The sequence below is a fragment of the Zonotrichia albicollis genome, chromosome 31 (genome assembly GCF_047830755.1).
Source record: "Zonotrichia albicollis isolate bZonAlb1 chromosome 31, bZonAlb1.hap1, whole genome shotgun sequence".
Lineage (NCBI taxonomy): Eukaryota > Metazoa > Chordata > Aves > Passeriformes > Passerellidae > Zonotrichia > Zonotrichia albicollis.
The window spans coordinates 5,183,039-5,210,909 of NC_133849.1; the positions used below are offsets into that span (position 1 = coordinate 5,183,039).

Genomic DNA, 27,871 nt, shown 5'->3' on the forward strand with positions numbered 1-27,871 from the left:
TACACTATTGCTATACTAAATCTATACTAAATTACATACTAAAATACCCTCTGACCCTTTACAGACAGTCACGACCCAGCTTTGACCTAATTGGTCAATCAGTCCAAACAACCATCACTACAGTCCAATTAACAAATCACTCTTGGTAAGCAATCTCAATAACACATTCCACATGTGCCAAACAACAGGTGAAGCAAGTGAGATAAGAATTGTTTTCTTCCTTTCTGAGCTTTCTCAGCCTTTCCACCACTTCCCAGGAAAAATCCTGTGAGAGAGAATTATGTCTCTATTGCAAGAAATGTGAATACCACAGGGATTTGTCCTCCCTGGTCCCCATCTGCTGCTCAGTGCCTGGGGTAAGGAAAGAAAAGGAGAGGAAGGAATGAGGAAGGAAGAAGGACAGAAAGAGAAGAGGAAGGAGCTGTGGACAAGGAGAGGATGGGATTTGCCTCTGTGCTAGAGGGAAGGGGAAGGGATCCCACCAATTCATCCCTGGCAGGACGGTGTCAGCAGTGGGGCTGTCCTGCAGCCAGGGGCAATGCTGGGCTGAGACACAGAGCAGAGGAGAGGGGGAAAGGGGCAGTGACTTCTTCCTCACCTGCCTCAGTGTCCCAGGCCATCTTCCTTTTCCTGGCAGCCTCCTCCAGCTCTATCCAAAGTTTGGGATTGACAAATCCTGGCTTGGGGGAAAAACAGTGGGTGAGCCCTTGGTCCTCCTGCCCAAGTACAGCTCCAGAAGTAACAGCCCTGTTCACAGTCAGGCAGGCCCAGACCCTGCTCATCTCCAGCCTCCCCCACCCCTCCAGGCTGCCAGAATTGGCCTTTGCTGCTCTCCCCACTCTGATGCCAATGTCCCCCCACAACTGGTACCACCTCCCCAGCCAGTACAGACAGTTTGCCACAGGAACCCTGCACAAGTCTCCAAAGGGGCATCTGTGTCTCACCCTTGGGGACTTGCAAGATCCAAACATCCCCTACCCTGCAAACAAATCCTCCCAGAGGCCCCCCCAGTGGATTTGGGGCAAGTTCTCCCTCCCTGCTCACCTGTGGGATCTGGGGGATCGATGCTGCCAGGGCCAGGGGAGCTGCAGACTCAGCAGGCAGGCAGGAAAAGCGTGGTTCTGCTGGGGCTCCTCCTCTTCCTCCTCCTGTTCCTGCTCCTCCTTTTCTCCATCCTCCTCCTCCTCCTCTCCCTCCTCTTCCTATTGCTCTTCCTTCCCTGCCCATTCCAGATCCCACCTCTCCCCCATGGCTGCAGCATCACCAGCATTTGAGTAGAGGGAACCCCCCATGAACCCCCCATGGCTGGGCAGGGAGCTTGGGGACCCACCCATTGCGGATCCATTCCCCCCCAGAGTCCCAGGGAATCACTCCAGGAATCGAATGATGGGGACACAAAGGGATCCCCATGGAACCGCTCTTTTTCTGTTCCATCCCCACCATTCCCTTCCCCCACTCATAATTCCTCCAACACAAAGCCCCCTCCCAACTCAGTTTGGGGACCCCATCCCTCTCGCGCTCTGAATCCTCTTTCCCCTGCTCTTCCACCCCTTCCCCATTGTGCCCCCAGCCCCAGCCCTCACCCCTGGGCTTGGTTTTGGGGGATGCAGGCCCCTCCTGCTCGGTCTGGAGGGTCACATTCCCCCTTTCCGTCTATTCTAGCAGCTCCTGGCTGCTTTTTCCTGGGAGGAATCCCTCAGTTTTGGGACGTTTGGGTTTAGCTTAGAAGTGTGACAGCTCTCTCTGGCTCTCCCCTCCCTGTTGCGGCCTCTCAGCTGCCCCTGACACCCTGGGGGTGCTGGGATTTCCCTCCTGGGGACACGGATGTTCATCCCCTTCCAGGAGCCCAATGCCTGGCTGGGGCTCCAGGTCAGGGGGTCCTTGAGCAGCTGCCCCAGAACCTCCCCCTGGGTCTCCCAGCACAGCTGGAGCTGCTCAGCCTGGGGTCCCCAAAGGCCTCAGCAAGACCCAAGTCCCTCCCAGGAACCCTCAACCCCCTCAAACCCAGCATCCCCCACATCCCCTGCAAGTTCCCCCATGGCACCGGCCATGGCCATGTCCCCACATGTCACTGCCCATGTCCCACCATGTCCTCACCCATGGCTCTCTCCCCACCATGTTTCCATCCCTGTCATTGTCCCCCACATCTCCATCCATGCCCGTGTCCCCCCATGTCCCCACAAATGGCCACATCCCTGTTAATATCCATGTGTCCCCAAGTCTCTCTCCATGTGTCCATGTGTCCTACCCTGACCACACCCAAGTCTTAGTTCAGTGTCTGTTTTTACCTCAATATTGGATATTTTAAAGGGATAAATAGAAATTAAAACAAAATCAAGGCCAAAAGAAAAGGATTTCCTTGTCCTTACCAGCTGAGGATCCACTGCTTAGGTGGAAGGGAAGAATCTTTTTTGGTGGGGTTTCTACCCCACTGTCTCCAAAATCTTGGTCTTTTCCCTAGTTTTTCACCATTTGGCTACAGAAGACACCCTTGGGCAATAGGAAATTAAAATCATGGAATCCATGAAGTTGAAAAAGACCTTGTCCTGGTTCAGGGCAAATTTGGGAGAGAACCCACAAAGGGGTTCCTTTAAGACAGCAGATTCAATCGGCCCTTCCCCCAACTGGTTCAGGGAAAATAAAATACCTCCTTGGAGAAAAGTGGAAAAACCTGTTTATTAAACAATAAAACCTAAATAATATGAAATAATAAAACCTCTTGCCGCTCTAAAAGAGACACAAACTCACAAACTCCCTCCATGGTCTGTAGGCTCAGCTCACTCAGCCTCTTATCAGTCCCTCTGATGCTGGAAATGTCCCAGGCCAGGCCCAGCCCGGTGGGCCACAGGTGTGAGCTGCCCGTGCTCTTCTGGTGTTCAGGCCAGAGCAGGTTTAAACAGGTCCAAAGAAAGGGGAAAAACCCCACAGTCCAAAGAACTTGTTTGGTTCAGCTAGATAAAACTAACTAAAAGGAAAGGAGAGCTCTGTCCCGCTGTCTGTCCATCCGCAGACAACACAGTGCAGGAGCAGGATTGTGGAGGAGTGAGTGCGGTTTCTGAAAACAAACTCCGTGCTTCTTCTCTCCCCCTTTCACTCTCAGGACAAGTCTTGAAAGTGCAAAACTTCTTTTTCAGCACAAACAGAACAGACTGGGGATACAAGCACCAAATAGTCAACCCAGAATATACCTCAGGGACCATTCAATACTCCTTGATGTCACAGGAAGATAGAATTGAATGCAAAAGATTTTATGGGGTTCAAAGTTGACAAATCTGCTTTCCCCATGGAATTCCCATTATAGGTCTGTGTCCCAATGGATGTTCCTGCTGCTGGGTTTATCTAGGTACCCTCAGGGAACCAGGAAGATGTGGAGCCCCCCAGCCAGATGCCTTCCAACTTGGATCACCAGGACTACAGATCACCAGGGCTCTGACAAACAAGGGTCACTGGGGATCATCCAACACGGATCCTCCCATGGGGGATGGAGCTGGAGCAGCACACAAAGCTCTTCCCACACTCAGGGCACTCACGGGGCTTCCCTTAGTGGCGCCTCCGTTGGTGTTTGGTCAAAGTTGAGCTCAATGAGAATCTCATCCCACACTCCCCACACTCGTAGGGCCTCTCCCCGGTGTGGATGCGCCGGTGGATGGCGAGTTTGGAGTTTTGCTGGAATCCCTTCCCACAGTCAGGGCAGCGGAAGGGCCTCTCATCGGTGTGACTCCGCTCATGTTTGAGGAGATCGGAGCTCCTGTGAAACCTCTTCCCACACTGGGGACACTTGTAGGGCTTCTCCCCAGAGTGAACATGCTGCTGGTGTTTTCTCAGGTCAGTGTGCCACCCATAGCTCTTCCCACATTCCAAGCAGGTGTAGGGCCGTTCCCCCGTGTGGATCACCTGGTGCCGAATCAGGGCCCAGCTTTCTCTGAAGCTCCTCCCACATTCCCCACACTTGTAGGGCTTTTCCCCAGTGTGGATCTTCTGGTGTTCCGTCAGCTGGCACTTGATGCTGAAGCTCTTCCCACACACCCCACACTCATAGGGCTTTTCCCCAGTGTGGATCCTCTCATGTTTCCTCAGGCCAGAGCTGTCTCTAAAGCTCTTCCCACATTCCACACACTCATAGGGCTTTCCTCCTGTGTGGATCCTGTGGTGCTGCATCAGGTGGCCCTTCTGGCTGAAGCTCATCCCACATTCCCCACACTCGTAAGGCCGGTCTCCAGTGTGGATCATCTGGTGTTGCATCAGGTGGCCCCTCTGCCTGAAGCTCTTCCCACACTCCCCACACTCAAATGGCTTTTCCCCAGTGTGGATCCTCTGGTGTTGGATCAGGACAGAGTTGTGCCTGAAGCTCTTCCCACACTCCTCACACTCAAAGCGCCTCTCCCCACTGTGAATCACCTGGTGCTGCCTCAGGCTGGAGCTCCAGCTGAAACACTTCCCACACTCCTCACACTCGTAGGGCCGTTCCCCGGTGTGGATCACCTGGTGCTCGATCAGGTGCAAGCTCCGACTAAAACCCTTCCCACATTCCAAGCACTTGTGTGGCTTCTCCCTGCCATGGGGCTTCTCCACCAGCTCTGAGCTCTGGCTGGATCTCCGGCCACCTTTCTGGCTCAGGGGGGCTCTTTCCTCCCCACAGCTCCCTGGGCTGGGTTTGCAGCCCCTCCTCGTGCGGAATCTCCAGGGCTTTTCCTCCTCCTCCATCCAGCCACGCCCTAGGAATGAAAAATCCTGGTATGGGTAAAAAACAAAATGAGAGTGTCTTCGACTGGGAGCTCCTCCTTGCCCAAGTTCATCTCATTAAGTCATTGGGCATCTTGTGTCTCTAAGAACCTCCAAAACACCAAGATTCAGCACAAAGTCCTCCAAACATCAAGACACAGATCAAAAACTTCCCAAACATCAAGATTCAGCAAAAGCCCCCTCCAAAATATAAAGATTAAGCCCCCACAAAAAAAACAAAGCACCAACAATTAGCCCAATAAAGCTCAGAAACACCAAGATTCACCCTCTGGAAAATAGTGGATCCCAATCCCCGGTCATCTGCTGCATGTGGAGCGGGGGCAACACTCCTGGGGCTGGGGTCAGAGGCTGCAGATAGAGGGAGAGGTGGAACCTTGTCCTGCTTCCTCTTCCCGTTCCTCCTCCTGTGTCCCTACTCTTGCTCACTCCTCTTCCTCCTGCTATTCCTCCTTCTCCTGCACAATCCCACCTTCTCCTCCCACATGCATTGTTTCACCCTTTTGTTCCTCAACCCTGCTTCTCCTTCCCTTCTCTTCCTGCCCCAGGCCCAGCACACACTGCCGGCTCCCTCTTCCCCTCAAACCCACAGCATCCCACGGCAGGGGCAGGGATGGAGCTGGGGCAGGTCGGGCTGGGGCAGCGCTGGGCTCTCGGCCGCTCCCGCCCGCACTCGGTCCCCACTGCAGCCGCTCCCACCAGGACAGCGCGGGGGGGCCCGGCCTTGGAGCTGCCCCACTCCCACTTCCCCAAATCCCCCTCGCACTTGGACAACAGGGCATGGATGGTGTTGGTGTGCTGCAAAGCGATTGCGTGAAGGGGAGTGTGCAGCAATATGGTAAAGGCAAGAAGCTGCAGGAGAAATCTATGTGGGAAGGAAAAGGATGATGGAAAAGCGGAGGAAGAGAAAAAAACTGAGGATTGGGATGTTTATCAGCAGGGTCTTAGCCTCAAAACTTGTCAGCTGATTCAGATCATTTGTATCCCTGGTTTCCAGGAGAGGAAAACAAGGAGGTCAGGGTTTCAGGGGGTTTCTCTGTGCGGGGCAGCGGCAGCACCGGGCGCAGAGCTGCGGCACCGGGAGCACGGGCTGGGGGCCTGTGGGGAGCTGCGGGGCTGGGCTGGGGCTGTGGGGCAGCCGGGGCTCAGCGCTGGGCACTGCCTGACCCCACCAGCCCCAGGCAGGGCTGGCAGCAGCCCCGGCCCCCAGGAGGCTGCGGGACGCCCCGGCCGCTGCCCAGCCCCATGCAGCTGCCGGCCCTGCCCGCCGGGGGGCGCCTTTGGACACTGCGGCAGGACAGGGAGCGGCTCTGGGCTATGGGCTGGGGAGGGCACCCTGAGCACAGGGAGGAGGAGCAAGGAACACCTGGGAAATGTGGAATGTACATTTTAGCATGGAGATTATCTTTTAAGGCTTTTGTTAGGGTTACTGGAGACACAAAATATTTTGCAGAAAGCTCAGCAGCTGTCAGAGGATGAGAACCCACAGGCACTGAGGGGGCTGCAGGAGGGGCACAAGAAGGCCCTGCAGCACTTGGGCACAAAGGCACAGCAGGTGAGTGCAAGAAGGGAGCAGCAAAAGGCCAAGCTGAAGGCAAAGGCCAGAGCACAGTTCCTACAGCCCCTGAGGGATCAACCCCAGGGCCCAAGGGGGCCCCAGCACCCAGGGCACGGCTCGGCCACAAGCACCTGGCACAGGCATTGCCCTCCTCGGCAGGGGAGAGCCCACCCAAACAGCCCCTGGCAAGGAACCAGGGCTCCAGCTGCAGGGCACAAGGACACTGCAAGCACAGACAGCAGCACCCTCAGCACCAGCAAGTCCACCCCTTGATGGACATGGATTGCCAGGGCTGGCACAGCTCCCATCACACCAGGGATCCTCCACACTGCAGCCCTTGAGAACATTCAGGGTGGGTCTGCATTGAGAGGAGGCATTTCCTGATGGACACAGGGGCCTCTCAATCAACTCTGAATCTTAGTCCTAAGGGGGAAAAATGGCAAAAATGTCTTTGATTATTCATGGGATTAGTGGGAAAGATGTGTGGTTTTATTCAACCACTGTTAGCAGATGTGGGTGATGGGTTTGAAATGCATGAATTTTTATTTGCTCCTAATTGTTATCATGATTTACTGGGAAGGGATTTGATCACTAAACAAGGAACGCAAATTAATATTATTAAAAGGGACACAGAGGCCGGTTCTGTTGTACGTCTGTGTCAAATGTTTGGCCACACCTATGCTGAGGTGAACCCAGAAGTGTGGGCAGCCCCAGGGAAAGAGGAAAAATTAGATATGGAGTCTCTCTGAAGCAACCAGAACAAAGGGTGTCCAAAAGCAACACCCTGTTCCAGGGGAGGGAAGGAAGGGGAATCAGACACAGAGCAGGTCACCGCCCCATGCTCAGCTCAACCCACGCAGCTCTGGGTGCTTGTGAGAGCCTGGCACTGAAATGCCCTGAGCAGGAAGGCTTCAATATCTTCTGCTGACACCATGGCACCTAACAGGGGGGCAAAAGCAATTCTCACTGCTTCAGCAACCACTGGAGCAGATATCAAGGCATATTCTCCCACAGCAAGCTGGGCGGGCACAGAGCCTGCCCTGGCACTCTGCTGCTGCCAACACCCAGCCAGGGCATCGGCTCCTGCCCAAGGAGTGCAAAGCAGCACCACTGGTGGCCAAGGGGCCCATGCCAAGTGTCCCTGAGGCCAGAAACAGCCGCCAGCACAGCTCAACACGGGGGGACCCCTCAGCCTGGCCTCGAGGGCTCTGAAGCCCCGGAGATTTGCACTTCCCGCCTGCAGCAGGAGGATGGGAGGCCGCCCCTGAGCCTGCCCTGAAGGCAACGCAGCAGCAGCCAGGGCTCCACAGCGGGCCAAGCCCCTGCGCCTGCCCACAGATCCTCCCCTGGAATCCTCTGCAATCCTGCCCACCCTCCTCTGCCATCTCCAGCCACTGGGGCCAAGCCTTGCTGCCACTGCTGCAGCTTCAGCGCTGCCTGGGCCTGCACTGCCACAGCTGCTGGGGAACACCAGGGCACAATTCCACTCTGGGGCTCACTCACACCCACACTCTGGGCTGCCTGCCATTGCACTGCTGCAAAATGTACCGAGTTTGGTTCTTTTAAACCTTATTTCTCTGCTCAGGCTTGGTTTGTCTTTGCCTTGGGGAAAGGAATTTTAAAGCTTTTATTTAAGGGATGTTACACCACTCAATGGAGATGAGTTTAACATCCCAACAGACTGGGAACAGCACAAAAGACACCCACAGAGATAACGACCAGCAACAAAACATCAATATTGCCCAGCAGCAAACAGCAACCAACAGCTACCCCAGACACTGCCTGGGCAGAGATGGAGACACTTGGGCTGGAAAAGGCTGAGAAGGAAATCCAAGAGTGAGGAGACCGAATTCACATCAGAGGGGAAGAAATCCGGGTCCAACAGGAAACCAAACTCAAAAAACTTACAAAACTTGGAAGCAATGAACATTAAAGTTGTGCATTTAGATTGGTTCAGACTACATAAAGTATAGGAAAAATCCAGTAACACTCAAATAGCATGGAATGATTTTCTCTGCAGAGCCGGGCTATTTCTGAAAGAAATTATTTCTGTTGCACATCCTGGCCAGAACCAAGGAATGCCTTGACTCTCTAACACTAAAGAGATTGTTTCAATGACAAAACTACAACATGAGAAAAAATTTACATAATATTCCCACTTTATATTGTCAGGTAGGTTTGGGGCAGAAGTGTGAGAATCAATTTTTGGTCTGGGTTTTTCCATGTTCGCCTTGATGTTCTATTTTGCAAAACTGAAGAGCTTTAACCGTAACACTTTTAACTGGTAAATAATTCATACTTTTTTTAAAAAGAGCAGATTCTGAGCAGGCCACATGTGACTCACCAGATGGCTGCCCTGGAAGAGAAGCTCCATTCCAGGCAGCCTCCACAGGAGCTTTAGAAATGCAAGTGAACACTGCTGGGCAAAGTGTGGACAATGCACCTGGGTCTCTTGCCTGGGGCAGGAATTGGGCTCATTCCCTCTGCCCCTCACCCCAAGCTCTGCCTGCTGGCACTGATGGAATTTGCACAGCTCAAGGCAGAGCCCAGGGGGAGGATATCTGCCCCTGCAACAGAAACGGGTGAAGCTGCAAAAGGAAACAACAAAAGGAGAATTTTGGGAAAACTTCACTATAAATAAATGGAGGGGAATCATCCCTCTGCCCACTCCAACATGTGCTGGCACTGTCTGTGTTATATAGGGTATATTACAGCACTGGGGATTATTTTGCTACCTAAAATTCAGGGAAATCAGTTGGGATTCCAAGGATTTGATGATTTAATTAGAGAAAAGCAGTCAATTGATGCAGCCCTGGCTGGAGAGAGCGGCCAAAAATGGAAAAAGATGAACGGCCAGCAGAACAAATCGTACAACACCATGGACCAGGCCCTGGGAACCCGAACCAATTCATATCAGGAGCCACAGAACCCATTTCTCATTTCAATGGCATCATCACATTACAAGCTCTCCTCGAAATAATAACCAACCAGACAGCTCCAGCTCCTGAACTTCCTGCCGACCAATCCACTGAAATGAGGAGCACAACACCTAACCATGGGATGGGATCGTATTACCTTTTAGCAGAAAAAGCAGGAGGATTGTGGAAAATTAAATGACACAAACTGCTGTTGGCAAATACATGACAAAGGAAAAGTGATGAAACAGATAGCAAAGCAAACAAGAAAGCAGCTCATGTACCAGTCCAAACGTGGAAAGGATGGGAATGGGACACGGTTTTGTGGTTCCCTGGCACACCATGGGTTAAACGAATGCTGTTTCTCCTCGGATGTGCTGCAGCAACTCTCATCTTTTTACCATGCTCCACACCTTGAGAGTGCAGCTCATTCAGCAGCTGAGCGAGGGGCCAGGGACTTGTAGATAAGGAAATAAGGGGCGAAACCAACAGCTTCAATAAATGTTACTAATTCACATGGACTGCTGCTCACAGAAAGACCCGCTAAATTCCTGAACTTCGAGAAAAACAAGGATTTAACAGACCCATTAATATCGGCTGTTTTACAAAAGTGGGGTGCACGTTAACGAGGACATGCAGTTGGCAGATGGGGAGGTCTGAACCTTCCAAGTACCTCAGGCAGGGGGCAAAGGGAGAGGGAGATGAGGCCGGGAAAATGAGGATAAAAAAGGAGGCTGCGAACTACAACAATGGCAGAGAGCGCACGGCAAATGCCCCACGGCCTCTCCCTCTGCTCAGCAATAAAGTCACTTTTACAGGACTCCTCTGTCTCCTCTGGGCACACAAACCTCCGGCCACGGCAATTTTCCCGCACAGCCACGGGCACGGGGCAGCCCCCTCTGTCCCAGCCACAGCAACCGGGCCGAGCCAGCGCTGCTCCGGCAACGGCTCCTGCCGAGGCAGCGGCCGCAAGGAGACCGCGGGCAGCCGCTCCCGCAGCGCCCTCACGCCAGCGGCAACACGGGCAGGACACGGCACAACGAACCCGCCCGAACCCCCTGCGGCCCCCGAGGCCCGCAGCCAGCCCCGAGCCCCCGCACAACCCAGCGCGGCTCCCACCTGCGCTGCGGCGGCCTCCGAGCTCCGCCGCCGCCTCACCGCGCTCCGACCGCCGCCGCTGCTCCCGGGACCGCACACACGCTCCTCGACAATGGCGCCGCTGCCCAGCACGGCCGCCCTCAGCCCGCCACCGGGGCCCCGCTCCGCCCCGCTCCCACCAATCAGCGCGCCGCAACCACGACTGACGGCAGCACCGCCCAATCGCAGCCAGGGGCGGGCTCTGCACACGGCACAGCCCCGCCCCGCGCTCTCAGGGCCCTCCGGGCTGTGTGAGGGCAGAGCCGGAGCTGAGGAACAGCCCTGGAACGGGCCGGGCCCGAGGGGCATTGAGCTGAAAACAAAAACAAACTTTCTCCGCAGCTTCCGCCACGGCTTTCCCGGCACTGCGGCTCCTGTGGCTCCGGCTCAGCGGGAAGCCCTGGAGCCTCCCTTCTCCTGCCCCTAATTCGGAGCACCAGTGCATCCTTTTGATTTCCCCCAAAAAGGAAAAACCGCCCCAAACCTCTGTGGATGAGTGGGGGAGGGGAGAGCTCTCTGACAGAAAACTCCAAAAACTCAGAGCAGGATAGTGAGAAGTATGGTAAATAGATATGATTTGTGCTGACAAAATTGAAACAGTAATCAATGTTGATACAGTCATTAATATTTGGCAATAATAAAACAGTTAAAAGGTGTACTGCCAAGAAAGGGAGAGGAGGGGTTCCTTCCCCCCCCCCCACACCCTTTCCTGCAGATGTTAAAGGCAGGAAAAAGCAAGAGATAACAGTTACTAAAAATTAACAGAAAGAAAGGAAAATCTGGTTGGGTCCCAGGAAAATGCCCTCTATAAGAGATTTATTGCTTTGATGCTTTAATATAATATTCTGTTAGTTTTGGCTCACATTGTACTGGCTTGGTGAGCATGTGAGCCCAATGGTGAATTAAAGGACATCGAGGAAGAGGAGAGGCCTTCATCAGTGACGACCCCCAAAGACGGGTGCGACCACCAAACCGAGTGGTGGAGCATGCACGGTAAAGGTGGTGATGAGGGTGGAGGTACAAGTGTGATGAATCGAACAGGGGAGGAGATGGCATTGACATAAGGCACAAAAGGGGGAATTTTCACCTGGCAAGCTCCTGTGTGAGGTGGCAAGGCTCCCAGAACCCTGCACTCCGTACCCCGCGCGGTTATTTTTGTTTTGCTTATGCGCTATTATTGGAACCAAATTATCCATAATTTTAACTAAATTATATTGTCAATATTTCAAGTGTATCCAATTTTATACATTTTCTAAACTATTCAATTAAGATTGGTGCTACCTCAAACATTGTTTGGGGATTTTTTTGATGGGATAATTGGGCAAAGATAACAGGGTGATACATACATTTGGAAAATTATGGGAAGAAAGAGGTTTATTAAGCTGCAGGGGAAAGACATTATCTCTTGAGAACATAATCTCTCACTTATTGGAGGTGGTGAACTTGCCAAAAAAGTTAGCAATAATACACATCAAGGGGCCCGGGGCAGGGTCCTCAGAAGAGGTAACAGCAAACCGACTAGCTGATGAAGAAGCTGGGAAAGCTGCATTGTTGCCAAAAAGCTCCAAGATGCTCCCTTTGCTCCCAGTAACTGCACCACTGCCAGAGAAACTGTCTTTTCCACCAGAGGAACTTGAGATAATTTAAAAGAGTGGGGCAGAGGAAGGAGAGGATAATTGGTTTACAAGGGATGGTAAGCAGTGGATACCAAAAGCTCTGGCCCTGCAATTGTTAAAATAACTTCATGAAGAGAGTCACTGGGGCTCCTGAGGACTGGCAGAAGCCTTCCTCAAAACGTATGCTGCTGTGGGTCTTTTTATTCTGGCTTATTTTTATTCTGGCTAAAGCAAGCTATTGAGGGTTGTTTGATTTGTGCTAAAACCAATAACAGAGTTACAAAGAAACTCGCCAGGGGAGGGAGGTCTTGGGCTGTACCTCCCTTCCAGAGATGCCAGGTGGATTTTACTGAAATGCCTCGAGTGGCAAGGTTCAAATATCTTCTGGTAACAGTGTGTCTGTCAGTTAACATGGTGGCCGGAAGCATTTCCAGCCATTTCAGCAACTACAGGATCAGTTATTAAAGTATTTTTGGAACAAATAATTCCAAGATATGGGACTGTGGAAGCAATAGGCTCAGATAGGGGAACTCATTTTACAGGAAAATTTCTTCAAGGAGTTATGACTGCTTTAAGGATACAATGGAACCTCCATACCCCCTGGCACCCCTAGAGTTCGGGTGGGTTGAGAGGATGAATGGAGAGATAAAGAAACACCTCCTGAAACTGGTGATAGAAACTAAGATGCCGTGGGTACAGCTCTCGCCACTGGTTTTGGCAAGAATAAGGGCCAGACCCAGGGGAGATATTCAATTATCTCCCTTTGAATTAATGTCTGGAATTCCTTACCCTTGTAATTCTCAGCCTAGTGGGGGGATAGAGATAAGTGATGTATATTTGAAACAATATGTGGCCAGGATACTGTCTCTTGTGAAATCTGTTTGACAGGAAGCTCAGCTGGCACAGACCCTGCCTTTGGACTTTGCTGTTCACAACATCCAGCCGGGAGATTGGGTCCCAGTTAAAGAGTGGAAAGAAGCACCCTGGTGGTGAAGTGGCGTGGACCTTTCCAAGCGTTGCTGACCACAGAAACAGCCGTCAAGGCAGCTGAACACGGTGGACCCATCACACTCGGGTCAAGGTCTCTGAGGCCCCGGAGGTTTGGACATCTCAGCTGGAGGAGAAGGATGGGAAGCCGTGACCGACGCTCCACAGGGGTGGAATGGAGCAGCAGCCAGTGCGGCGACATCGGGGGAAGCCCTGTGCGCCTCCCCACAGACTGCCTGCTGAAACAGTTTGTGTGGGCATCCCTCCTCTCCCACCTCCAGTCACTGGGGGCCAATCCTCACTGTCATTGGTTGTTTTTATGTTAAGCTGTTTCTCTGCCTTCTCTCACCACAGGTGGTGTGGAAGACAACGTGAAAGTGAAAATTCGGTTAGGAGATTAGATTACACATTTAGAATGTTTCTCTTAATGATCTTACACTTATATTGTCAGTTAGGTTTGGGGCAGAAGTGGGAAAATAATTTTTAACCTTGGGAGAAGAAGTAGCAAAACCTTTAATCTTAGCAATTGTTGGGTCTGCGGAGGGTCTGCTGGCCATGGGTGGCCAGCCCAGTCGAGCCTAAATGGTGGGTCAGTACCCTGAGTGAGGTCCATAATGGAACAGGATTTTGGGATGCAGAAGGAAGCCCATGGCAGCTTCATTCTTCTGAAAGAGGCATTTATTGTCTAAATAGAATAGGAAACATATATGTGGTGAAAAAGCGTTTGTGACTAGGTTTAGATTGTTGGACCCCCAGCTGCTCTCCTTATGATCGTTCCAGATATCAAGGCAGATGGAATCAAAAACATGTTAAGCTCACTAATGGTAGCTGGGTAAGGTGTTCCTTCCATAATTACCAAAAGGATTTTGAAGGCTGTAAAGCAGGGGGGAAGGATATGTTTTTTGATGCCTTATTTTTAAGCTGCCCCCGAGATAATTCCACAAGTAGGACACATGTAGTCCGTGACTATCAGTGGAAGTGGCAACACCAGAATGGAACTTGAGCCCTTTTTAATATGTTTTGGTCTGGATTAGCAAAACAGGCCTGGGATGTAACTGCAGGTGGAAACCTCAGGTGGGAGCTTGGAGATGCAAATTCTGCGATTCTTATGATGGGGCAACCATTGTCAGGGTGTGAAATACAAAGCTGTGTTTCGTGGCAGGTACATACAGGCAATGTGTGTATTTGCGATTGTGATATGTGTGGGGACCAACAATGGAACAGTTGCGAATTCTAATAATAACTGAGGAAAGTAAAGCATGGAAGAAGGCCTTTGAACCTATCTTTTTTTGCAATTAACCTTGGTTGATTTAGGAGCATTGGAATTAAAGTGTTAAGGATGTTGCTTTTTGCTTGTAGTTAATCCTCAAAGAGTTCTGCAAAAATAAACTTTTGAAGTATAATTTTAGAATATTGCTTGTATCCTTGAAACTATAGCTTTGGAATATATATAAAGGAAACTTGCTTATGTCACACCTTAATAAAGCAGAGAAAATCAGCTTGAGAAAGGAAGATGAACATCAGCTGAAGGATTTATAGTTTCGACCGAGGGAAAATGGACACCACTGTTAGGAGATTTATAGTCTTTGCAATTAAAGGGTGGACCCACATCTGGGAAGATGGACTTCACCATACGAGATTCGTCTTTCTTCTTTCGGAAACTGGACCACCACCATCTGGGGATAATCCTTTTGAGATACATCCTGAGAAAAACTAAATCAAAACAGTGTATAGAATTGTGACGTAAAAATTTGGAGTGGAAACTGCTGATGAGTAAAAATTGGAATAGAAACTGGTGAGAAAGCTTATGAGTACCCCTATAAATACCTGTAACCCTCAACTATTGGTGTGCAGTTAGAGGGAAAACTTCCCCCACTGTACCCAGCGCTGTATTGCTCATACTTTACGATATTAATTAATAAATTGATTGCTGCTTGAATATTGGCCTTGTCAAGCTTCTTATTTATAACACTCAGATACCTCAAATTTTCTCTCAGAACCCCCAGCTCTCTCTGACGGACCCCAAACCCCCTCACATCCCCTCAGCGCCCCCAGTTCTCTTTTAGGACCCCCCAGCCTCCTCTCAGATCTCTCCACATCCCCTCAGAACTCCCCGAACCTCCTGAGGACTCTCAGTTCCCCCTCAGGTTCCCCCACATCCCCTCCCAACCGCCCCCACCCCGCTTCTCGCCAGAGGTCTCGCGAGAGAAGCAGCGCCGCCATCTTGGTTGAGGGCAGTTCCGCCCGCTCCTCAGAGCGCTCCACGTTCCCTCATCAATCCAGCCGGGAACGGCGGATTTAATCCACCTAGAAATGGCGGGATGGAGCCTAAACCCCTTGGGATTCAGCCTAAAAATCTCCCGAATCCAATCTGGTGCTTCCCGAGGATTGGGGCGGTACTGGTGATGGGCGGGACGGTGAAGTCACTGCCTCTGGCCCCGGCCCCTTTCCGGCGCCTCCCGATCGCGCTCGGGCATTTCCGCGAGCGCCGCCGCCGGGGCCGATTCTGGGCCGGGACTGGCGCCTGTCCCGGGGCTCCTTCGCCACCGGAGCGTCCCCAAGGTGTCCCCGCCGGTCACCAATGAGCCAGCAGAACCAGAAGGTGCGACCGGGGGCGCGGGGGGTGGGGAGAGAAGGACACAGTGGGGGGAGGGGGCACGGGGGAGAAGGGAGCAGTGGGGGACGGGGGGGAACACGGGGGTGGCAGTGGGGACGAGGGGATGAGAAAGGGACAGAGGGGACCCCGGGAGGGCACAGGGGCCCCTGCAGGCGGCCACAAGTGCCACCAGGTCTGTGACACGTGCCCTGTCCTCTCCCCAGTTGCTGAAGGCGCTGGTGTCCGTGGTGGCCACCCTGGGCAAGGTGGCGGCCACCGTGACCGGGTCACACAGGGACGTGCGGCAGCGCGTGTCCCCAAAGTTCCTGCCCGCGGCCCTGAGGAGATTCACCCAGAGCCTCCGTGAGACCCTGGACCATGGCGATGTCACCTCCATGGGCCACCGTGGTGTCCCCTGCCTGGGCCAGGCCCTGGCCGCCCTCTTGGCCACCCCTGGGACCAACTGGGCCGATGTGAGAGCCGCGGCCAAGGCCTGGCAGGAGTTGGTGGCCGCGCTCAGGGAGAGATGGGACCGGCTGCAGGAGGAGGCCGATGAGCTGCGCAAGACCTGCTGGGACGCGACACCCTTGTGGGCCAAGCACCTGTGGTTAAAGGCCACCTTCAGGGAGAGGGGACAACCTGGGGACAACCTGGAGGCCACACCCTGGTGGCTGCCGGTGACCCTGGACAGGGTCGAGGGGGCCTCGGCAGGGGCCACGCACAATGCTCAGGTGGCAGCGGCCACCAGTGAGGAAGAGAAAGCTACCAGCAAGGCCATGGATGAGGCCATGGTGGCCACCAGCCGGGCGAGGGCGGCTGCCTGGAGGGGACATTGGGCAGTGGTGGCCCTGGCACCGCTGAAGCGTTTGGTGGACGCGTGTGAAAAAGCCATCGAGTTCACCTGGGACATGCAGACCCAGCTCGAGGAGATTGAGGACACCCTGAAGTGGCCAGAGCAAATGTCCCCCAATATCCTTGAGGCCTTGGTGGCCGACGTGGCTGAGTTTGAGCGTCTGTGGGAGGGCAGCGCCCGCCTGGCCTCGCATCACCTGCTGCCGACACTGTGGGATATCCACAACCTCCTTTTGAGTCCCTATGCTGGCCCAGGTGGCCCCGGTGGCCCGGGTGGCCCTGGCAGCCGCGCAGTGGCCAAGCAGTGCCAAAAAGCCATCAAGGACATCCCGAGGCTGCTGCAGAGACAGTGATGTCACCACTGTAATGTCGTTGGTGCAGTGATGTCACTGGAGAGACTTGGGGGCAGTCGAGTGCCACCAGCTCCTTGAGTGCCACAGAGCTGCGTGTCACCAAGAGCCCCTCGAGTGCCACCAGTTCCTCAAGTGCCACCAGCTTCTCGTGTCACCAAGATCTCGTGCAGGAGAACCTGGGCGGTCCTTGTGCTACCAAGAGCCCCCTGAGTGTCACCAGGACTGACCCAGCCCCCGTCTGCGGGTCCCTGGTGTAACCGGGGTTTCTCTCTGTGTCAGACACTGCCCTTGGGCACCCAATGGGACCCTGCTGAGCACCGGGAACCCCAAATTTCCCTGTCCTCATGCACTGGGACCCCCTCTCAGGCATCAGGACCCTCGAGTTTCTCCTCCCCCCTCCTCATGCACCGGGACCACCAGAGACTCCCCCAACCCATCAATCAATCTCATCATTGAGCACCGGGACCCCCCGGTCGAGCACTGACCCCCCACATCATGCACTGGGACAGCGGAGACCCCCCCACTGTCGCGATCCGTCCCAGTGAAGGATAACGCGGTGATTTTAAGATGCAAAATAACCGACAAAGGCACAGGGGATTTACAGTAACAAAACCAACAAATGCAGTTTTATTGAAATAACCACAACAGAAATGCGTTGGTGAGGGGAAACTGGGGACAGAAGGAGAAGATAAGGAAAAGAGGGAGGAGAAGAGGGGAGATGGGTATGGCTACCGAATGCGGTGCTGCTTTTATCCTTCGAGGTCCAGCTGTCGAAAGCTCACCAGGCCACAAAAGGCACGGCTGAACTGGACCCCGGTTGTACTGTCTTTAGTTGTGGGAAGGGGAATGGTTTCTCAGCCGAAACAAAGGTCTTCGGGGGAGAAAGAATAGGGGTGCACAAACCCAAGCCAGGCAACGGGTGAGAACCATTGTTTTCATGGCCCAGTGCTCGCACCTGCGTTTACTCTGGGCAGCTTTTTCTTCCCCCACTGCACATCCCCTGAGTTGGGGGGGTCAGTTCCAGTCTCTGTAAGAAGGGTGTGAGGGGGGTTTCCTTGCACAGGAGTTTCTTACCTTGGTTCCTTGATGAAGAAGCTTACATCTCTGCTTGTCTGTCACGATGGTTGAGGGTGGACGAGAGGGGTCTTCTCTTGGAAGAGGGACCACCCCAAAGCTCAAAGCAGCCAGGCCAGGAGGTGGGGAGAAAGTCCAGGTCCATTGTTCAGAAAAAGGGCAAGGTGCCCCTTCAAGTTCAGCGTGGCAAACAACACCTGTGGAAACACTGAGCTAAGAGGCACATGACTCCCCCTCCCACTGGCTCAACAGTTTTTAACTTTTTGGTGGTCTTTTCTTCACGACAATCGTGAGGCAAAAATGAAGGGTATTTCAGACAGACTCTCACACTCTGCATCATGCTTTTTACAAAAATGCATCAGCTTGGTGCAAATACACCAAGACGACAACCAAAGCATTGCTCCAGGTTCCAGCACAATTGCCACGGGGGATCTTTTTCATTTGTAAAGACAGAATTTGGCCTGGCATCCCTGCAAATGTCAAAGGTGGTCCATGCAGCATTGGAAGAATTTCATGGTTTCACCTGATTCAAAATCATTGAAGGAGCAAAAACGTAAAGGGAGAAGATCATTGGAACAGTATAGTCCAAATTGTGATGATGAGGTAAACACTTGGGACAAGGCTTGGAGAGTTGCCATTGCAATTTTCTCACCTCAGACAGCGTCAGGGATGGCCTTGACTCAATTGGACCACATGGGTTGCTGGTTGAGCAAACATGCTCGAGCCGTTTCTCTTGCACTGAGTGACATGTTAAAAGACATTGACAGTGTGAGATGGGCAACTCTTCAAAATAGAGCAGCAATCACTTATCTGCTGCTGGCACATGGACATGGATGTGAGGAATTTGAAGGAATGTGCTGCATAAATCTGACAGATCACTCAAAGTCAATTCATGAAAACATTACAAGATAGAAGACAGTATAAAAAAGCTTGGGGAGCTCACTGGATCCTGGTTTGATGATGTGGTTGAATTTTTCCATCTTTCTCCATTGTGGAAAGTGCTTTTAGAAATAGAGTTTTATATTATAGTAGGACTTTTGGTTCTCATGCTCATCGTGCCATGCATCCTTTTGTGTGTGTGACGGGTCATGAATTGAGTCGCCAAAGAGGTGTTTTTGGTGCAAACAGATGGGGGAGATGTCAGAACTCAGTACATCCCTCCCGGTGTCCGGAGTTGCCAAGGGCCCCACCAGGGGGCTTGGAGACCCTGGCATGCTGCCCAGAACACCTGGGGATTCGATTTTGACCCTTGGAGCAAGTTACCAGCTTTGTATGAGGACGTGAAGGTCACACAGGTTTGAATAGAGTAATAACAAAATAATCACAGGATGAAAATGTAGATTTTAGGATTTTTGGTATGGGGGTTATGGGGACAAGATGGAGGAATCAGGGCATGTCTAGCCTTTCTTCTTCTTCTTCTTGTTCTCCGTTTTCTGCTGTGATGTTGGCACTTTGGGATTGGTTTAGAGTAGAAGTGCACTGTCTAAAATAGGTGATAGGTATTGGGAATTAAGTGTCAATATGATATACGTAGTTTGTAGTATAAAAAGACAACACCACCTTGGGGGCGGTCAGAGTGGTCGTGGCTGCCCTGCTGAGCAGACCTCGGCTGGGCAGAAAGAAAACTTTATAGATAGGAATTAATAAACAACCTCAAGACCGAAAAGTGAAGAGTCCAGACTCGTTCTTCAGTTGCACAGGCCGAAGCACAGACATCCTACGCATCTCGGGGCAGCAATTATCAATCAGCTACGCGAGAATGAACGAGATTCCCACTGTCCCTGCCTGCTATCCAGCAAAACCACAGCCAAGGGAACGGGCTTGACAGAATCAGCGGTATTGGAAACACAAATTGCCCTAGAATTTTGGCAATAATTACCACATGGCCAGAAGGTGAAAACTTTGGTCTCGCTGACAAAGAAGAATAAGAACAAGTGACACGGGCTGAAGAAGCTCCACCCTACAATCAACTGCCAGCAGAAGAAACACGCTGCGTTGTTCTCACTGATGGTTCATGTTGCATCGTAGGCATGAACAACGACTGGAGAGCGGCCATACGTGAATCATGATTTTAAAAATTTAAGATTTTAGCTGAGGATTAGAACCAATTCACATTGAAGTCAGATACACCAAAAATAGGACAATGATTATTAGATGCCTAAGCTAAAGCTAATTGTTATATTATGAGCTCATTTGTAGAAAAAAGTGGAGCAAGTGAACCATTAGAGGAACATATTGAAAGCAGTAGAAAAATGCCCAGCACCTAGACTCTGTGTTAATCCATCACAAAGCAGGGGCCTTGGATTGTGCCAGAGGGTCACAGAGACCTGATGAAGACCTTCCTGACTTCATCCCTGGACCACTGGCCCAATTTGAGACCACCGACCCAATTCAAGAGAAGAATTGCACACACGTGAAGGACTAATAACGTCATTTTAATACAACCTGGGGATGGGAGGTGCTGGGTTATGCATATGTATTATTTTGGGAAATGAACAGAAGGCAAAAATCCTTGTGTGGTGCAGTCATGCATTTTGAGAATGACTCCCCCGTGCTGCCCACCCATGTTATAAACATACAACTTTCTAACTTTAACTAGTTAGAGTCGTTGTCCATGATCTTCAGTTTTAATGATTCAGTTAGCAAGCCAGCCAGGAGGAGACTCTGCTGGGCTGTGAGACCAGCTCAGGTCATGGACCCCCTTGGTGCACCCCCAGGATATTCCTGGAAGAGTGGGCTCTGCTGCACAGACTGTTCATCCAGCAGCAGACAAGGACTCCTGACTACTAAAACTCCAGACAAAATGGTATGTTTAAAAATTAAAACAGTTTAAAACAGTGACTGGTAAGGCGTGGTCAGGAGAGGCCTTTTGGTAAGTCGTGGGAGATGTCCCACGTGCAACTTGTGCCTCTGTAGTGTGCTTGCAAGCTGAAGTTGCAGTTGAAATCTGGTTGCCAGCAGAAAGAGTTGTTGAACTGTTGTACTGAGCTCAGGCTTTTCGTGCTGCCATTTGTTTTGCCTTAGAGAGCTCAGTTTGCCACCAATTGGGGCTAGCAGTCGTAAGGGCAAATGCTGGTCTGAGGTTGTTATAACTGAGTTTGTGTGTGTGGGAAGAAATACCCCTTTCACAGTGAGTTTGTGTGTGTGAACTTTCTAGTTTTGGGGAGCAGCATTTGCTGTGACACCTGGTGTTTGAGTATAACCATTCTTTCATAAGGCTTTGTGTTCAGGTGTTAACCAATCCTTTGCCTGTGGGACCTGGCAGGCGAGGATCAAACGCTGTAACACAGTGCCTTTGTGATCCCTCTCCTTGTGGAGTTTGCAAAGTTGCAACTTTGGATTCATCTGGTGTAGTGTGAGATTTTGCTGACTATTGTGTAAACGTTATAATTGTAACAAGCTGGTAATTTTTGTTGTGTGTCATCTGTGTTAAGCTATGTATTAAGCTTGAGCCTGAGTCAAAAGGGTTAATCCACCCTTTTAGAAGGGTTTTATCTTGAACTGGTGTTCGTGGGCTGTCAGAGCTGTAATAGAGACAGCTTGTTATAAGTTGATTCCCAAGACTTGAGGTACAGGAGAGCTGTGTGGTTTTTTTCCCCTGCATTGTGGTATTTTGATTCTTGGGACTGTATAGCTCTGTTTGTGAGATTTTAAGATTTTGTTTGCAACAAGTGCAGCATTTTATGTGGAAAAACTAGTGTGGTGATTTATGTGCATTAAAGCAAACTAAAAGAATTCCAGGAATTCCCCCCCGCCCCCATTTGTGGTGTTTGTGGGCTTATCAGATTTTTTCTGTAACAGGGACAACCTTTTTATTTATTTTATTTGTGGTTAGACTGAATAAAGGAATCCCTTTACCTTGGCAATGGGAAAGGTGCATATTATATGTCTCTAAGCCGATATAAAATACTATATGTATTTTGTTGTAGCGATTAGTAGGGCAGTATCAACACTTTAACAGTATGGTAAATGCAGTTTTCTAGTTAAGGTAGGAACTATGTATGTGGGATACTTTTTTAAGAAATGAATGAGGTACTTGCACCAGATAGCAGCCACAGGACAGCTAAATCTTTCAGGGAAAGAGAATTTACTGCTCTCTTATCAGAAGGAACGAACTTCTTCCCGCCTTGCTCAGCCGTGAAGACGCCGCTAAGGATTAGGAGGAAGAAGCTGACAGTGACCAGACAGAATCCTTAGTTTGAATGGAATTTATGCGTCATGTACAAAGTGTATGAATATGCAACAGGCTGTTGCTTTTAAGGGTAATCCTCTGTTAACGGGTGTCCTTTTTCGGGCTTATTTTGCCCAAAAAAGGTACTTGGTCCTCCATAATTTTCTTCTTTTTGTCTCGTATTGTCCTAATTTCAATTGTTCAGATTTTTATTACTCTAATTATATTGCTATTTTTATGACCATTTTATTACATCTAAACTTTATTTTTTTTTAAAGTCATGGGCGTCTTTCACAATGGAGGCATGGGAGAAAGGTGGATTTAAGGGTCTTCACTTACTTCTCATTATCCTGCTCTGCGATTTAGGAGTTTTCTGTCAGAAATCTCTCCCTTCCCCCAATCATCCACAGAGCATTGGGCAGTTTTCCTTTTCTTGCGGTAAAACAAAGACATGCACTGATGCATCTCTTTTCTACCCCTAATTAGGGATAGGAAAACTGAGGGTTTCCCGCTGAGCTGGAGCCACCGGAGTCGCAGTGCCGGGAAAGCCGTGGCGGAAGTTGAGGAGAAGTTTCTTTGTGTTTTCAGCTCAATCCCCCTCGGGCCCGGGCCCGTTCCAGGGCTGTCCCTCAGCTCCGGCTCGGCCCTCACGCAGCCCGGGGGGCCCTGAGAGCGCGGTGCGGGGCTGTGCCGTGTGCAGAGCCCGCCCCTGGCTGCGATTGGGCGGTGCTGCCGTCAGTCGTGGTTGTGGCGCGCTGATTGGTGGGAGCGGGGCGGAGCAGGGCCCCGGGGGCGGGCTGAGGGCGGCCGTGCTGGGCAGCGGCGCCATTGTCGAGGAGCGTGTGTGCGGTCCCGGGAGCGGCGGCGGCGGTCGGAGCGCGGTGAGGCGGCGGCGGAGCTCGGAGGCGGCCGCAGCGCAGGTGGGAGCCGCGCTGGGTTGTGCGGGGGCTCGGGGCTGGCTGCGGGCCTCGAGGGCGGCAGGGGGCTCGGGCGGGTTGGTTGTGCCGTGTCCGGCCCGTGTTGCCGCTGGCGTGAGGGCGCTGCAGGAGCGGCTGCCCGCGGTCTCCTTGCGGCCGCTGCCTCGGCAGGAGCCGCTGCCGGAGCAGCGCTGGCTCGGCCCGGTTGCTGTGGCTGGGACAGAGGGGGCTGCCCCGTGCCCGGGGCTGTGCGGGGAAATTGCCGTGGCCGGAGGTTTGTGTGCGCAGAGGAGACAGAGGAGTCCTGTAAAAGTGACTTTATTGCTGAGCAGAGGGAGAGGCCGTGTGGCATTTGCCGAGGGCTCTCTGCCATTGTTGTAGTTCGCAGCCTCCTTTTTTATCCTCATTTTCCCGGCCTCATCTCCCTCTCCCTTTGCCCCCTGCTTGAGGTACTTGGAAGGTTCAGACCTCCCCATCTGCCAACTGCATGTCCTCGTTAATGTGCACCCCACTTTCGTAAAACAGCCGATATTAATGGGTCTGTTAAATCCTTGTTCTTCTCGAAGTTCAGGAATTTTGCGGGACTTTCTGTGAGCAGCAGTCCATGTGAATTAGTAACATTTATTGAAGCTGTTGGTTTCGCCCCTTATTTCCTTATCTACAAGTCCCTGGCCCCTCGCTCAGCTGCTGAATGAGCTGCACTCTCAAGGTGTGGAGCATGGTAAAAAGATGAGAGTTGCTGTAGCACATCCGAGGAGAAACAGCATTCGTTTAACCCATGGTGTGCCAGGGAACCACAAAACCGTGTCCCATTCCTATCCTTTCCACGTTTGGAGCAATACATGAGCTGCTTTTTTGTTTCTGGTGTTATTTTTTTTTTAACCGCTTTTCCTTTGTCATCTATTTTCCAACAGCAGTTTAAGTCATTTAATTTTCCACAAACTCCTCTTTTTTCTGCTAACAGATGATCTGATCCCATCCCATGGTTAGGTGTTGTGTTCCTCATTTCAGTGGATTGGTCGGCAGGAAGGTCAGGAGCTGGAGCTGTCTGGTTGGTTATTATTGCAAGGGCAGCTTGTAATCTGATGATGCCATTGAAATGAGAAATGGGTTCTGTGGCTCCTGATATGAATTGGTTTGGGTTCCCAGGGCCTGGTCCATGGTGTTGTAGGATTTGTTCTGCTGGCCGTTCATCTTTTCCCCATTTTTGGTCGCTCTCTCCAGCCAGGGCTGCATCAATTGACTGCTTTTGTCTAAGTAAATCATCAAATCCTTGGATTCCCAACTGATTTCCCTGAATTTTAGGTAGCAAAATAATCCCCAGTGCTCTAATATACCCTATATAACACAGACAGTGCCAGCACATGTTGGAGTGGGCAGAGGGATGATTCCCCTGCATTTATTTATAGTGAAGTTTTCCCCAAATTCTCCTTTTGTTGTTTCCTTTTGCAGCTTCACCCGTTTGTGTTGCAGGGTCAGATATCCTCCCCCTGGGCTCTGCCTTGAGCTGTGCAAATTCCATCAGTGCCAGCAGGCAGAGCTTGGGGTGAGGGGCAGAGGGAATGAGCCCAATTCCTTCTTCAGGCAAGAGACCCAGGTGCATTGTCCACACTTTGCCCAGCAGTGTTCATTTGCATTTCTAAAGCTCCTGTGGAGGCTGCCTGGAATGGAGCTTCTCTTCCACGGCAGCCATCTGGTGAGTCACATGTGGCCCGCTCAGAATCTGCTCTTTTTAAAAAAAGTATGAATTATTTACCAGTTAAAAGTGTTACGGTTAAAGCTCTTCAGTTTTGAAAAATAGAACATCAAGGCGAACATGGAAAAACCCAGACCAAAAATTGATTCTCACACTTCTGCCCCAAACCTACCTGACAATATAAAGTGGGAATATTATGTAAATTTTTTCTCATGTTGTAGTTTTGTCATTGAAACAATCTCTTTAGTGTTAAAGAGTCAAGGCATTCCTTGGTTCTGGCCAGGATGTGCAACAGAAATAATTTATTTCAGAAATAGCCCGGCTCTGCAGAGAAAATCATTCCATGCTATGTGAGTTTTACTGGATTTTTCCTATACTTTATGTAGTCTGAACCAATCTAAATGCACAACTTTAATGTTCATTGCTTCCAAGTTTTGTAAGTTTTTTGAGTTTGGTTTCCTGTTGGACCCGGATTTCTTCCCCCTCTGATGTGAATTCGGTCTCCTCACTCTTGGATTTCCTTCTCAGCCTTTTCCAGCCCAGGTGTCTCCAGCTCTGGTGGGGGCAGTGTCTGGGGTAGCTGTTGGTTGCTGTTTGCTGCTGGGCAATATTGATGTTTTGTTGCTGGTCGTTATCTCTGTGGGTGTCTTGTGTGCTGTTCCCAGTCTGTTGGGATGTTAACACTCATCTCCATTGAGTGGTGTAACATCCCTTAAATAAAAGCTTTAAAATTCCTTTCCCCAAGGCAAAGACAAACCAAGACTGAGCAGAGAAATAAGGTTTAAAAGAACCAAACTCGGTACATTTTGCAGCAGTGCAATGGCAGGCAGCCCAGAGTGTGGGTGTGAGTGAGCCCCAGAGTGGAATTGTGCCCTGGTGTTCCCCAGCAGCTGTGGCAGTGCAGGCCCAGGCAGCGCTGAAGCTGCAGCAGTGGCAGCAAGGCTTGGCCCCAGTGGCTGGAGATGGCAGAGGAGGGTGGGCAGGATTGCAGAGGATTGCAGCCGAGGATCTGTGGGCAGGCGCAGGGGCTTGGCCCGCTGTGGAGCCCTGGCTGCTGCTGCGTTGCCTTCAGGGCAGGCTCAGGGGCGGCCTCCCATCCTCCTGCTGCAGGCGGGAAGTGCAAATCTCCGGGGCTTCAGAGCCCTTGTGGCCAGGCTGAGGGGTCCCCCGTGTTGAGCTGTGCTGGCGGCTGTTTCTGGCCTCAGGGACACTTGGCATGGGCCCCTTGGCCACCAGTGGTGCTGCTTTGCACTCCTTAGGCAGGAGCCGATGTCCTGGCTGGGTGTTGGCAGCAGCAAAGTGCCAGGGCAGGCTGTGTGCCAGCCCAGCTTGCTGTGGGAGAATGTGCCTTGATATCTGCTCCAGTGGTTGCTGAAGCAGTGAGAATTGCTTTTGCCTCCCTGTTAGGTTCCATGGTGTCAGCAGAAGATATTGAAGCCTTCCTGCTCAGGGCATTTCAGTGCCAGGCTCTCACAAGCACCCAGAGCTGCGCGGGTTGAGCTGAGTATGGGGCGGTGACCTGCTCTGTGTCTGATTCCCCTTCCTTAATAACAGCCTGTCTTGTAGCTCTTTTCCCTTCTGCTGCCCTTGCAGAGCCATCCACAAACACATTTTCTCCCTCAGGCCAGGGAATGTCCCATCATCAATCTGTCCCAGCCGGGGTCTGGAGCTCTGTCCCTTGAGTGCAGTCCTGGGTTCCTTGCCAGCCCCTCTCCCGGCTGTTCAAACAGGAGGCTGCGTTAAACCCTTGCCCTGTCCTCAGTTCTAAATCCTCCTGTGCCACTGAACAAGTTTCATACTGTAATAACAGAGCCCTGCTCATCCATTTAGAGGCTCTCTTGGCTGTCAAAGCTTTAACTTGATGCCATACTTGAACTGTAGGAGGTCCTATATAAGGTTAAACGTTTTAGCATAAGAATTCCTCTGGAAAGACCCTGTTTAGCATCCACCTATAATTCAAATTCTTTTACCCTGTCTGGAAGGTCCAGGCCAGCCTCCTTAGTTAATCTTCATTTTAACACTTGAAAATTCTGTGTTTGCTCCTTGTGTCTGTCCATCCAGTTTGTTGACTGGCAGGATAGGAGTATTATAGGGAGGCATCCTTGGTTCCAAAAGTCCTGCCTTTAACTCAATACCAGGCTATGAGCCCTTCCTTCCCTCTCTTGGAACCAGATATTGCTTGTCCTGGTTGCTTTAAAGTAATTTGTAGAGACTCCATATCTAATTTTCCCTATTTCCCTGGGGCTGCCCACACTTCTGGGTTCACTTCTGCATGGGCCTGGTAAGATTTTCGCACAAAGGTAGAACAGAACTAGCCTCTGTATCCCCTTTTACGGTATTAAAATCCAGCTCTCAAATTCTTTCCTATTTAATTATAGGAGGCAGAAAATGAAATTCATTTGTTTCAGACCTATCCCCCACAGCTTCTAACAGTGGTTGAACAAATCATACCTGCTCATCTTTCCCACTCATTCCCTTAAAAATTAAAATATTCCTTTACTATTTTCCCCTTCAGGTCTAAGATTCAGAGTGGATTGAGAGGCCCCTGTTTCCATCAGAAAATGCCTCCTCTCAATGCAGACCCACCTGAATGTTCTCAAAGGCCCCAGTGTGGAGGGTCCCTGGTGTGATGGGAGCTGTGCCAGCCCTGCCAATCCATGTCCATCAAGGGGTGGACTTGCTGGTGCTGAGGGTGCTGCTGTCTGTGCTTGCAGTGTCCTTGTGCCCTGCAGCTGGAGCCCTGGTTCCTTGCCAGGGGCTGTTTGGGTGGGCTCTCCCCTGCCGAGGAGGGCAATGCCTGTGCCAGGTGCTTGTGGCCGAGCCGTGCCCTGGGTGCTGGGGCCCCCTTGGGCCCTGGGGTTGATCCCTCAGGCGCTGTAGGAGCTGTACCATGGCCTTTGCCTTCAGCTTGGCCTTTTGCTGCTCCCTTCTTGCACTCACCTGCTGTGCCTTTGTGCCCAGGTGCTGCAGGGCCTTCTTGTGCCCCTCCTGCAGCCCCCTCAGTGCCTGTGGGTGCTTGTCTTGCTTTACAAGAGAGGTGTCTGCTCAGGAAGGCAGAAAAAGCCTCTCCTGGAATGGAGAATGCAAACCCCCTCCCTCTTGATTTTTAGACTAGTGAAATGAAGGGGCTGTTATGCAAAGATATGGGAATAGGAATACCAGTTCTTTACTAGTGTGTATAATAAAGCAAACAAACACCAACAGCTGCGGCACTGACAGCAAACAGAGCCCGGAGCCAGTCCCGGCCTTTGGGCTGCGG

The 27,871-nt window shown here is 51.4% G+C and overlaps 4 protein-coding genes across 11 annotated transcripts in view; 2 read left to right on the forward strand and 2 right to left on the reverse strand.

Annotated features, from left to right (window-relative positions):
* The window catches only part of LOC141725822 (uncharacterized), a 31,557-nt gene extending 30,073 nt beyond the window's left edge, over positions 1-1,484 (reverse strand). The window contains exons 1-2 of one of the 3 annotated variants that reach the window (XM_074529903.1): positions 1,045-1,484; positions 599-680 (exon numbers count right to left, since the gene is read on the reverse strand). In XM_074529903.1, coding sequence (XP_074386004.1) covers positions 599-680; positions 1,045-1,227 — 265 coding nt within the window. In that variant the 5' untranslated portion in view covers positions 1,228-1,484. Of the gene's footprint in view, positions 1-598 lie in introns of all 3 variants that reach the window. The other 2 variants (XM_074529905.1, XM_074529902.1) reach the window with 2 other exon arrangements.
* The window catches only part of LOC141725833 (uncharacterized), an 81,610-nt gene that overhangs the window by 46,772 nt on the left and 6,967 nt on the right, over positions 1-27,871 (forward strand). The window contains exon 1 of one of the 3 annotated variants that reach the window (XM_074529959.1): positions 20,443-20,634. The exons of 1 other annotated variant lie outside the window; for it this stretch is intronic. In XM_074529959.1, the coding sequence (XP_074386060.1) occupies positions 20,443-20,634 (192 nt within the window). Of the gene's footprint in view, positions 1-20,442; positions 20,635-27,871 lie in introns of those variants that run through there. One more of the 3 variants, XM_074529960.1, reaches the window with a different exon arrangement.
* LOC141725816 (uncharacterized) overlaps positions 2,658-27,871 on the reverse strand; it is an 80,825-nt gene continuing 55,611 nt past the window's right edge. Inside the window, exons 1-2 of one of the 4 annotated variants that reach the window (XM_074529876.1) lie at positions 10,333-10,641; positions 2,658-4,731 (exon numbers count right to left, since the gene is read on the reverse strand). In XM_074529876.1, coding sequence (XP_074385977.1) covers positions 3,541-4,704 — 1,164 coding nt within the window. In that variant the 5' untranslated portion in view covers positions 4,705-4,731; positions 10,333-10,641 and the 3' untranslated portion in view covers positions 2,658-3,540. Of the gene's footprint in view, positions 4,732-10,332; positions 10,642-27,871 lie in introns of those variants that run through there. The other 3 variants (XM_074529878.1, XM_074529873.1, XM_074529877.1) reach the window with 3 other exon arrangements.
* Positions 15,168-21,690, forward strand: LOC141725847 (uncharacterized). The gene is made up of 2 exons (XM_074529991.1): positions 15,168-15,555; positions 15,774-21,690. Exons 1-2 carry the CDS (start codon positions 15,535-15,537, stop codon positions 16,752-16,754), a joined length of 1,002 nt encoding a protein of 333 aa, XP_074386092.1. The 5' UTR covers positions 15,168-15,534; the 3' UTR covers positions 16,755-21,690.

Coding starts and splice junctions, on each gene's coding strand:
- LOC141725847 (XM_074529991.1), top strand. CDS start 15,535: ATGAGCCAGCAGAACCAGAAG. Junction 15,556..15,773: donor TGAGCCAGCAGAACCAGAAG/GTGCGACCGGGG, acceptor TCCTCTCCCCAG/TTGCTGAAGGCGCTGGTGTC.